Source organism: Ictalurus punctatus, chromosome 6 (genome assembly GCF_001660625.3).
Source record: "Ictalurus punctatus breed USDA103 chromosome 6, Coco_2.0, whole genome shotgun sequence".
NCBI lineage: Eukaryota > Metazoa > Chordata > Actinopteri > Siluriformes > Ictaluridae > Ictalurus > Ictalurus punctatus.
This window is the reverse complement of record NC_030421.2, coordinates 29470387-29482620: the sequence shown is the minus strand read 5'-3', so window position 1 is coordinate 29482620 and position 12234 is coordinate 29470387. Positions and strand designations below refer to the sequence as shown.

The 12234-nt window shown below is 37.8% G+C and overlaps 1 protein-coding gene across 2 annotated transcripts; it reads left to right on the top strand.

Annotated features, from left to right (window-relative positions):
* Positions 1–1940: 1940 nt before the first annotated feature.
* On the top strand, positions 1941–11715 carry LOC108266116 (lactase/phlorizin hydrolase). 2 transcript variants are annotated; one of them, XM_047155889.2, is made up of 17 exons: positions 1941–2830; positions 3300–3367; positions 3454–3537; positions 3898–3991; positions 4320–4398; positions 4516–5206; positions 5296–5941; positions 6230–7786; positions 7900–8168; positions 8294–8584; positions 8745–8943; positions 9246–9448; positions 9550–9656; positions 9764–9895; positions 10505–10728; positions 10910–11146; positions 11247–11715. In XM_047155889.2, exons 1-17 carry the CDS (start codon positions 2194–2196, stop codon positions 11474–11476), a joined length of 5748 nt encoding a protein of 1915 aa, XP_047011845.1. In that variant the 5' UTR covers positions 1941–2193; the 3' UTR covers positions 11477–11715. The 2 variants fall into 2 exon arrangements, with proteins under 2 accessions (XP_047011845.1, XP_017324618.1); XM_017469129.3 differs by having other exon boundaries at positions 1944–2830; positions 11244–11715.
* The last annotated feature ends 519 nt before the right edge of the window (positions 11716–12234 follow it).

Below are 12234 nucleotides of genomic sequence, written 5' to 3'. Positions count from 1 at the left end.
ATAATTGGTTTTTTGGAAACAATCCACAATCATGTAATAGCCCTCTGAATTTAATTAAAAATGGTTCATATGATTTGTTGTACTTCTGTACAATATTCTCTGAAGCACACTGTCCTGGTTTCGGTTAAATTGGCCATTGACACAGAGTGTGTGTTGGAAGGCATCTCGACACCGCATGGTGAATTTTATTTAATGTTTATAGGCAGGGGTGGTACTAAGCTTGTTAAGTTGTTTGTGAGAATATGTCTATAAACAATTACTCTATAAACTGATACACTATATAGCCTATATGATATATGGACACCTGACCATCACACCCACATGTGCTTGTTGAGCATCCCATTCCAAAACTATGTTCATTTGTATGGAGTTGGTCCATCCTTTGCAGCTTCAGGGAAGGCTTTCCACTATATTTTTGAAGGTGGCTATATCCATTCAGCTACAAGAGCATTAGTGAGATCAGTCACTGATGTCGGGTGAGGAGGCCTGGGGTGCAGTCAGAGTTCCAGTTCATCCGAAAGGTGTTCAGTAAGGTTGAAGTCAGGTCTCTGAGCAGGCCACTAGAATTCTTCCACTCCAACTTTGGTAAATGACATCTTTATGGACCTTACTTAATGCACAGGGCCATTAATATGCAGGAACAGGTTCGGGCTTCTTACTTCCAGTGAAGGGAAATCGTAATTCTACAATATACAAAGACATTCTAGACAATTGTGTGTAATCCAACTTTGTGGCAATAGTTTGGGTGTGATGGTCAGGTGTACACACTTTTGGGCATATTTCTTTTGTGATTTTGGGCTATTTTGTATTGAAATAGTATGGTGGAAATATGGTTTGGTAGAAACATGTATTTGCACTTTGTTTATGAATGCATGCTTACTGATCAATTTCCACTTATAATTTTTGTTTCTTATCAAATTATTTGTTATGTAACTAGTGTGAACAAAGTCTCGGTGCTCCTCCAAAGCGGTCGGTCATGGCATGGCAGCACTTAAGTCAGCATATCAACTGGACCCATGAACAAAGCCCTTAACACTAATCCTAAATTTTCTGTTCATACAACAAATTTACCCAATTCCCAATTTATGCACTTCACAATTTGGCAGGTTATTGGGAAGTACAGATGTAAGTATTGAATGTAAAACAGGAGGCAATTTGAGCTAGGCTTTAAAGCTGTAGCTCAGGTTTTTACTTTTTAAGTGTTTCTCAGTACTATAAAGTATGAAAAAGGTTTTGTTAATGTCAATCTGATTTCTTTGAGTTGATGTTAGGCATTACAATTAAGAAATACAAATATTTCTGTTGTAAAAACTGCAGAAAGTATATTAAAAAGGAAAGACCAACTCTTTCTTCAGCAATGCAAGCTAAGTGCACCTGAAATTGACATTACCTTCTAGAACTTCAAAAAGTACCTTATTGACTACATTTATATTTATTTTCCTGTGGTTCTTTCCTTTAAAGCAGGGTTTCCCAAACATTTTCATAACCCTTTAACCTAAATTATTTGCCTTTAGTACACCTTGAGTATTTAAGTAGGCTTGTTTGTGAAAGTTTGTAATTAATGCCAAAAATGTTGAGTAGTGCATGCTACTTTTCATATTATGTTTGCAGGTTTTTATTATTACAATAAAAAAAAAAAAGTAATGATTATTTTTTAAATTTAATATAATGTAGCATTGACAGTTCTATCACAAGATTATGAACCTCATACAATGCCACCATAACTCCCCAATTGGGAAACCCTGTTTTAAATTAAAACTGATTTTAAAATCTTTCATCCCTCCATTTGCAATACCTAATGTCCAGCTATTTCGATCATACTATGTTAAGCTGCTTAACTAATAATGGATCTCCATCATCTGTAACTAATAGCACAACTGGAAATGGATTTCAGTGTAAAATATCAAAGTATTGAGAGAATGAACATTTTTTTTTGGTGACACTTTGTAACAGATTTTTTTTATACCTTTATATAACTTACTAAGCCCAGATACATGAGCGTTATGATTCAAATTGCCTAATTAAAATTGGGACGTAATAAAATGTGATTTATCTAAGTTCATAGTCTACCTGCTGTTATCAATGCAGTAAACCACACAGATAACCTACCCCCAAGATTGTGAAGTGTGTATAAAGATCTTTGACAGGATTTATTTTTAAAACCATTCTCTGGTGAAGAAGAAGGACTTCACCATGAAGATATCCATGAAGGGGAGTTTTCTCTTTCTTTTTCTGTTGAATTTCTATTGGACTTATAGTCATGGCGAACAGTTGCAAGAATTCATGATTTTAGCAGGCCCTTTAACCAAACATTTTATAAAGGAATTGGAAAGAAACCCTTTGGCCAGCCAGATTTTGTCATCAGGAGCTTCAGGTCCAGATGATATCTTTGACTGCAGAGATCGTCTCCCAACACAGTCCGGAGACTACTTTCAGTACCTGCAGGTCAGAGGGGTGACACATTATAAAGTTCCCCTGTCCTGGTTAAACATCCTCCCTACTGGTGATCCCAGCCAACCCCATGAAGACACAGTGACCTGCTACAGGACCTTTCTTAAGCTACTGACTCAGTCAGGCATCCAACCTGTGATTGAGATCCACCGTTCTGCACTCCCCGAAGGCCTTAAGATCGGATATGGAGGCTGGGAGAACCCAGATGTAGGGCGACTCTTTAAGAGCTATGCAGATTTTGTTTTTACTAAGTTTGCAGATCTGACTGAGTCTTACATAACGTTTAGTCATGTACATGAGCTCAAAGACTTAGTGCAAATTCAACATGCTCTCCATGTTCATTCAGATGTGTATACACTGTACCATAATATATTTAAAGGTAAGTTAGAATAATTATAATATGCATCTTTTTCTGATTTCATTATAGAAGAAACATTTCTTGGGGTAAGACATACATGGTCCAGCATAATCAAACATATTGGTGAACAAATATTTGACTTTATTAAATTAATTAAAATCATAAATTTTTGATTTACAATTCATTTTTCATTAGTAATCACTTGATGACCATTAGTGAATGCCTTAATTGTTTGCATCATACTAACATTATGTGGAATTCATAATAATAATAATAATAATAATAATAATAATAATAATAATAAGATATTATATTTCTCACAATATACATCTTCCAAGGACGACTTGTCATCTTTATGCTCAAATGTAATCATTTATCTTAAAGTGAATTTTATCCTAATGTTATCACTATAATTCTATACTGTGTTATATCTGATGTGTGTAATAATCCACAACAAGCCTAAGAGATAAATTGAGTTGCCTGTTTTCAGGATACGTCTCCCTTGGAATGAGAGACAGTGATGTCAGCAGTCTTTACCAAATAGCTCCTATGGACATGGTAAGATTTTGAAATGTAATTTGTTAACAGTCAATATGCTCAGTGGATAAACGTTCATCATAACTGCTTTGTTATTTCCTGCTTAGAAAAATATAGACTTCTTGTCTGTGCACATGGAATATAACTGCAAAACCACAGCAAGTCTGAGAGAACCCATAAAGCGTATGCAGGTAATTTATCCACTGTGTGCCAAAAGTATGAACGCAAGCAATGGATTTCAATATTGTAAAAAGAAAAAGAAAAAATACTTTGAATTGAATTTGCTAATGAACAACATACAGTGTCCTCCACTAATATTGGCACCCTTGGTAAATATGAGCAAAGTAGGCTGTGAAAAATTGTCTTTATTGTTTAACCTTTTGATCTTTTGCTTTAAAAAAAAATTCTCAAAAATATTCTGCTCTCATGGATATCAAACAATTGCAAACAAAACACAGGTTTTGATACACTGTTGCATCTCTAGTATACATCAATGCTCAATTATTGTACTGTTTTTTCTGTTGTTGAATAAATCAATTGTGTAATTTCAGGAAACCATTGGTCAACAGAACATTCTCATGTATCAGATGAACATAAAGAAATGTCCTGACAGCATTCTTCAACCTCTCACTAGTGTTATTGAAGGTAAAAGTTCCTGTCTGTTTTATTTAATTAACTTTCAAATATCAGTCGCTAGATAATGTCCCAATAACAAATCTTTTATGTCTTCTAAATGATGAGGGTTCAGATTATTATCTAGCAGCTCTTCCAAAGGTCTTAGGCTTTATAACATTTATCACCTGGCATGAGGCCACAATGGGTGATTTATATTAATCCAGATGATTTGGCAGTATGTTTACAGAATGTCAGCATGTTTATAACATTTAATAATTGTTCTTTTTGACAAAATTTATGACATGATTTTTGAAGATGTATGTGAGAGAGACCTTAAAAATAAAGTTCAATTTTTCAGTTTTAAAATACCCAGAGTTTCACATTGTGGGGTGCGATATTACTGACCTGTTTGGAGAGCACGATGGGAGACATGCAAGGTAAACATTTGAAAAACTGTCAAATTTGAGACCAAACATAATTGATTAATGTGTATAAGACATAAGTATATGTTCGCAACATATTCCATCTTGCTTATATGTATTTTTATTGCACAGTTTGCAAAGTGATGACCAAAAGGCTGACAGCAAGGAGAGAAGTAAATCTGCATTTTCTTACCAAAAGGTGTGGGAGAAATTCAAAACTCAGACTACATCAGAGAGGGATCTTTTCCTGAATGAATCATTCCCAAATGGATTTCAATGGGCAATCTCCACTGAGTCATTCAAGGTAGAAGGTGGCTGGTCTGAAGATGGAAAAGGGGAGACTGTCTGGGACCGTTTTGGACATGATGGTCACGTCTTTGATAACCAGACTGCTGATCTTGCATGTGACAGCTATCACAAGGTGGACTATGATGTGTACCTGCTTAGGGGCATGCTCTCTTCTAATTATCAGTTCTCTATTTCTTGGGCCCGAATTTTCCCCACAGGTCAAAAAGAAAGCTTGCTTGAAAAAGGAGCTTTGTACTATGACAAGTTGATTGACACACTGCTTCATTCAGGTATAGAGCCTACAGTCACCTTACATCACTGGGACCTGCCGCAAGCCCTGCAGGACCATGGAGGCTGGACCAATGAGTCAATTGTGGTGGCATTCAAAGACTTTGCTGATTTCTGCTTCTCCAGATATGGGGACAGAGTGAAGACCTGGAACACCTTCAGCAGTCCCTGGATAGTTAGCAACTCTGGGTATGGTACAGGTGAACATCCTCCATCTATCAAAGACCCAACTGTCGCTTCTTACCAGGTAGCTCTGACAGTCTGTCAGAACAAAAACTGTCGTTGTCAACATTTTAAAAGGAGGGCATATCAAGACCTGTTTGTTCTTCTTTTCAGGTGACACACAACATGATCAAATCTCATGCAGAGGCCTGGCATGTCTACAATGATAAATATCGGATGAAGCAAGGTGGAAAAGTGGGCATTGCTCTCAACTCAGACTGGGCCGAACCAAAAAATTCTGCCAGTGTTCAGGATGTAGAGGCTGCAGAGCGCTACCTGAACTTCATGCTGGGATGGTTTGCTCACCCCATCTTTGTAGACGGAGACTATCCAGCCTTGCTGAGGAATCAGATTGATAAGAAGAAAGCTGAATGTGGTAAGGAGGTGGCCAGGCTTCCTGTCTTTACAGGAGCTGAGAAAGAGAGGATCAGAGGAACAGCTGATTTTTTTGGGCTAAATCACCACACTTCCCGCCTTGTCAGTGACAGCAGAGGCAGTTGTATCCCTGGACCAGATAGCGTTGGGGACTTTCAGACTCATATTGACCTGAATTGGCCCACCACAGCATCAAGCAATGTTCAGTCGGTTCCTTGGGGTCTTCGCCGTTTACTGAACTATATTGCTACAGAATACATATCAGTCACCAACGTACCCATTTACATCAGTGGAAATGGAATGCCAACTGAGTACAACAGGGATTTGCTCAATGACACACAGCGTATAGACTTTCTTAAGGCATACATCAATGAGGCCTTGAAAGGTAATTATTAGTTCATTAGAGTGGGACATGTAATTTCCTGGGCAATTTTGTTTAAACTGAGTAAGCATTGAACAAAATTGAGTATTTTTCTTATATTATATTATCCTTGTGCCAAAACCTTGGTCAAAAAATTCAGAGCTTAAAAAAATTGTTTTAGCATGTTCCAGACAATTTTACTGTTGAATAATCACTTGTTATTGAAGGTGTATTTTGTTAGTGAACTGTATGTTCAACTATGTGAACTTATTTTAAGTAACCTGAACTAATTTCTTTAATTTGTCAATACAGCTATCCACTTTGACAATGTTGTGGTGCAGAGGTTCACTGTACAATCCCTAATAGATGGATTTGAGGGTCCTCAAGGCTATAGCCAACGATTTGGTCTCCATTTTGTAAACTTTGAGGATCCCAATAGACCCAGAACCCCAAAAGCTTCAGCTTACTACTTATCCCAGGTGATTAAAAGAAATGGTTTTATTGAAATTAGGGAAAAGTCTTTTAGACAAATCACTGGTAAAGGAACTGAAAGTTCACAGCGCCCTAGCCTGCCACCATCTGAAGTTCCTTCAAAATCAAAAGTTGTTTGGGAGAAATTCTCACATCAATCGAGGTTTCAGAAGAAGCTTTATCACTATGGGACATTTCCAGAAGGATTCCAATGGGGTGTTTCATCCTCCGCGTATCAAATTGAAGGTGGCTGGAATGCTGACTGGAAGGGACCTAGTGTGTGGGACAATTTCACCCATAAACCTAATAACATTCAAAACAATGACAATGGTGATGTGGCTTGTGACAGTTATAATAAAATAGAGGAAGATCTGTACATGTTGAGAGCCCTGAAAACAAAGGCTTATAGGTTCTCTTTATCCTGGCCTAGGATATTTCCCAGTGGTTATAGAGATTCCCTAAACAAGAAGGGAGTTGACTATTACAACCAACTTATAAATGGTCTAATTGCAAATAATATCACACCGATGGTGACACTCCACCACTGGGATCTTCCACAAGCTCTTCAAGACATCAATGGCTGGGACAATGTCACTATGATTGACATATTCAATGACTATTGTGACTTCTGTTATGAAACATTTGGAGACAGAGTGAAGTTTTGGATGACCTTCAACCAACCCCATACAATTGCCTGGGTAGGCTATGGATTGGGAATTTTTCCCCCCAGTATCAAGCAACCAGCAGATGCCCCTTATAGGATAGCACATAACCTTTTAAAGGCTCATGCTAGAGCATACCACACATATGATGTGAAATACAGGAAAGCACAACATGGTTTGGTTTCCATTAGTCTGAATGCTGACTGGATTGAACCTCTAGATGTAAATGTACCTCGAGAGGTGATGGCTGCTGACCGAGCTCTCCAGTTCCAGCTTGGTTGGTTTGCACATCCCATCTTCAAAAATGGAGACTATCCTGATGCCATGAAATGGCAGGTGGGTAACAGGAGTGAGATTCAAGGCTTATCTGAGTCCAGGTTACCATCTTTTACTGAGCAAGAGAAAGCTTATATCCAAGGCACTGCTGATGTCTTCTGCATTAACGCCTACACTTCCAGAATGGCACGTCATGTGACTTCTAGGCTTTCCCCTAAGTCCTATGAATATGATCAGGACCTTGCTATAGAAGATGTGTCAGACTCTCAAGCCACTGCAATGAAAGAGTTGAAAGCAGCATCATGGGGACTGAGAAGACTTCTAAATTGGATAAAGGAAGAGTATGGGGACCCAGAAATTTACATAACAGAGAATGGAGTGGCTACAGACACTGCTACAACAGTTGATGACACAGATAGAATATTTTTCCTCAAGACCTACATTGATGAGGCTCTTAAAGGTGTGGTAATATTGAAATTTATATAAATAATGTTTATCTGTTGATATGTGAAGTAATAGACATTCAACAAACTATAAATTAGATTTTTAAACCTAGGCATTTTCTTTTATTAGCACACAACTTGGATGGAGTGCGACTTAAGGGTTATATAGCTTGGTCTCTAATGGACGCTTTTGAGTGGCTTAATGGTTACACTGTTGGCTTTGGACTTCACCATGTGGATTTTAAACACCCAGATAGGCCAAGAACTCCAAAACGCAGTGCTCATTATTATTATCAAGTAATGAGAGACAATGGTTTTCCACTACCAAATGAGGAAAAACCACTGTATGGCCATTTCCGTCAAGGATTTGCATGGAGTGTGGCTACTGCATCTTATCAGGTAAACTGGTATCACAGTATTTTACAGTAGATAAGGCTATACTCACTTTATATACAATCAATGTATGTCTTCTGACTTGTTAAACCTCTTCACTTTCTATATTCGGTTGTGTTCACAATTCTTAGATTGAGGGAGGCTGGAGAGCAGATGGAAAAGGTTTGAGTATCTGGGACACTTTTGCACACACACCTCTTAGGGTGGGAAATGATGACAGTGGGGACATTGCCTGTGATAGCTACAATAAAATCACTGAGGATGTCGAAGCACTTAAAAGACTCAAGGTCAACCACTACCGTTTCTCCATATCATGGCCAAGAATTCTGCCTGATGGAACTACTGGAAAAATTAATGAAGCAGGATTGGATTATTACCACCGACTGGTGGATGCACTTTTGTCAGTCAACATAAAGCCTCAGGTGAATAAAACCTTAACCTGTTTAAAGCTGTTGAATATTATTATTCCCAGTGTAAAGTATGAACTTTTGTACTTCCATTATAAGGCAAAGAACTAAAAGGATTTGGTGGTCCAAAAAAATTTTGCTCCATGTATAACTTTCTATGTTTCCATACCAACAGGTCACATTGTATCACTGGGACCTCCCTCAAGCTTTGCAGGATGTTGGAGGGTGGGAGAATGATACTATTGTTAAAAGGTTCAGGGACTATGCCGATGTCGTCTATAGTAGTTTAGGAGACAAAGTAACGTTTTGGATCACAATTAATGAGCCCTATAATGTTGCGAATATCGGACATGGTTATGGCACTGCTGCACCAGGTAAAGTATCATTAAAAACTTGTATTGTGAATTAAATTAAAAGCTTGTTGCACCTTTTAATAGAAGTCACAGATTTACCTTGTCTGCATATACAGAGTGTGGCAGAATTACCCACAAATAATGTGTAGTGGTCTTGACAACTGTATTTGTGTTTAAGCTGTTCCACCAGTCAATTCAGTTCAAGTAAATGAAATTAAATGTTCAGTGTGTTGTCCAAGATCACACTGCAATGCTACACTGTTATACAAGTGACAATAACACTTTGATTTGACTGTAAGCAGAGATGCTCGTCCTCTGTTTAGGTATAACTTTTCGACCTGGTACAGCACCTTATATAGTGGCTCACAACCTCCTTAAGGCCCATGCTGAGGCTTGGCATCTGTACAATGACAAGTACAGAGCCAAACAAGGAGGCATCGTTGGTATCACCATCAACTCAGACTGGGCAGAGCCTAGAAACCCATACAAACAAGAGGATTATGATGCCGCCATGCGTGTTGTGGAGGTAAGAACTACAAAGAAGTATTTCAACCAGTGGCTCAGTTCTGTAAAACTGTAATGCTGGGTTGCCACAGTTATGAGCCATTTCTCACTGTTCTAATGTAGTTCCAGATTGGCTGGTTTGCTCATCCTGTATTTAATGGTGATTATAATGACGTGATGAAGAATAGAATTCGAGAGAGAAGTTTGGCTGCTGGACTGTCTAAATCACGGTAAAACATATTTCAGTCAAATTATTTAGACAGTTATATGGCAGCCAACAGTTATATTAAGATAGACAAAGCTCAAACATGATGTATCGCAACATGTGTTTATAAAGCCTTCCAGAATTTACCCCAGAAGAGGTGAAAAGGATAAAAGGCACCTATGACTATTTTGGGTTCAATCATTACACCACTGTGCTGGCTTTTAACCTGGATTACAAGAACCTTCAACACTATGATGCAGACAGGTAACAGGCTAATCACATATATTATATGGCCAAAAGTATGTGGACACCTGACCATCACACCCATGTGTGGGTCTTCCCCAAACTGTTGCCATAAAGTTGGAAGCACACAATTATCTACAATGTCTTTGTACACTGTAGTATTTAGATTTTACTTCTCTGGAACTACAAGGTTGAACTCAAACCTGTTCCAGCATTCCAGCATATGCACAAAGTGAGCACCATGCAGACATGGTTTGACAAGGTTGGAGTGGAAAAATTCAAGTGGCCTGCACAGAGCCCTGACCTCAACCTCACTGAACACCTTTGGAATAAATTGGAAACGCTTACTGTGCACCAAGCCTCCTCGTCCAACATCAGTGCCCGACATCACGAATACTGTTGTGGTTGAATAGGCAAATCCTCACATTCACTTCCTAAAAACTAGTGAAATGCCTTCCCAGAAGATGGCTGGTATAGCTGCAAATGGGGGTCAAAATCTGGAATTGGATGTTCAACAAGCACATATTATTGTGATGATCAAGTGTGCACATACATTTAGCCATATAGTGTACTTCTAATAACAAAGACCAAGCATTAATAAAATTCCACTTAACACTTTCTTTTATATAGGGGGGTGGGAACTATCCATGACCGTTCATGGCTGGATTCTGGATCATCCTGGTTGAAAGTGACCCCATCTGGATTCAGAACAATTTTGAACTTCATCAAGGAACAGTATGGAAACCCTCCTATTTACATTACTGAGAATGGCATTTCTGAAAGAGGAGACATGGACCTGAATGATGTTCACCGAATCCACTACTATGAAAACTACATAAACCAGGCTCTGAAAGGTATAACCAATGATACAGTCTTCTATGTGCACGTGTCAAGTTGCATTTTTATCTATTATCTACATATGTATTATTTCTTTATTGATAAGATGTTAATCTATATTGAATTCAATTAAATATTAAACAATGTTTTGTAACTGGAGATTGATATTGCATTTTAATTTCACTTTTATCTCTCTAGCTTATTTGTTGGATGGAGTAGACATTCGTGGCTATACAGCCTGGACTTTAATGGACAATCTGGAGTGGGCCACTGGTTTTGCTGAGAAATTTGGTTTATTTTATGTAAATCGCTCAGACGCATCCTTGCCACGTATAGCCAAGAAGTCTGTCACACACTATGCCACCATTATCAATTGCAATGGCTTCCCAGATCCTTCAGAGGGACCACATGAATGTCAAAATCTTGGACCTGAAGGTGATCACAAATTATCACAATCAAATTTGAAAATGAAGTTTATCAAATTGATCAAATATATTACACTAACATCATTACACTTTTCACTCTGTTACAGCAGGAACAAGCCCACCCCCCACACTTTCCTCCTCTCCACATCAGGTCATGAGTGTGAAATTTTTTGGTTTAGAAGTATCTCCTTCAGATGCTCAGGTGGTCCTGTATGTCCTTCTCAGTCTCGTTCTCGTAGGGGTGGTCAGCGCTGCTCTCATAACCTACAGATTCATTAAGTCAAAAAAACAGCCAAAAGACTCCATGCTGGAACACATAAGCCTTGAGAACAAATTTTGATAAAACTGTACTGTTTTTCTGGGGTTGTTTCCATGGTAACTTTGGTTCAATTTCTGAGTCTAGTAAAGATAGTTTATAAACGTGTATGTCCCAGAAAAATGCATTGTTAGGATTTTTCTTGCCAAGTGATTGTTGTATTTCTTTATATTAGTATTCATTCTTTGCTTTTATTTGTAATGTGCCTTAGTGATACAAACTTATTTGCTTACACATAATAAAAACCTTTTTAAAAAAAAGCTAAAAAAACAACTGACTTTTTATAATTACTTTCTCCCGGGGGTTACTGATATTTCTAACTCCTCTTAGACTCCCATATAATGTAGTATCAATAACACTTCTACTACTGTTGTTGTTGTTAATAATAATAATAATAATAATATTATTATTATTATTAATCTACATGGTCACATTGTTACATTGCTCATTCTTGTAAATACATATTTTCCTATTAGTTTTACTGTAATGATTAAATCATTCATTTGCATTTACAGAATACTACATTAGAAGGTAAGTCAGGCTGAAACTGTAAGGATTACCCTTTAAGCATCACAGCATTAATATCTGTAAATTTTCTCTGTTGCTTCAGCAAGAATTAGATTTTTTAAGGGTTCTACAGAGGCAGCGCCTATACTGTCATGCTGAGATTCATTCTAGAAATAGGTTAGTGAGGGGATTAATCCAGTGACCTGCTGCTTTCCCCTGCACTTGCATGCAGAGTAGTTCATTAAATTGTGGTTGCCATGATGATGAGAAACACT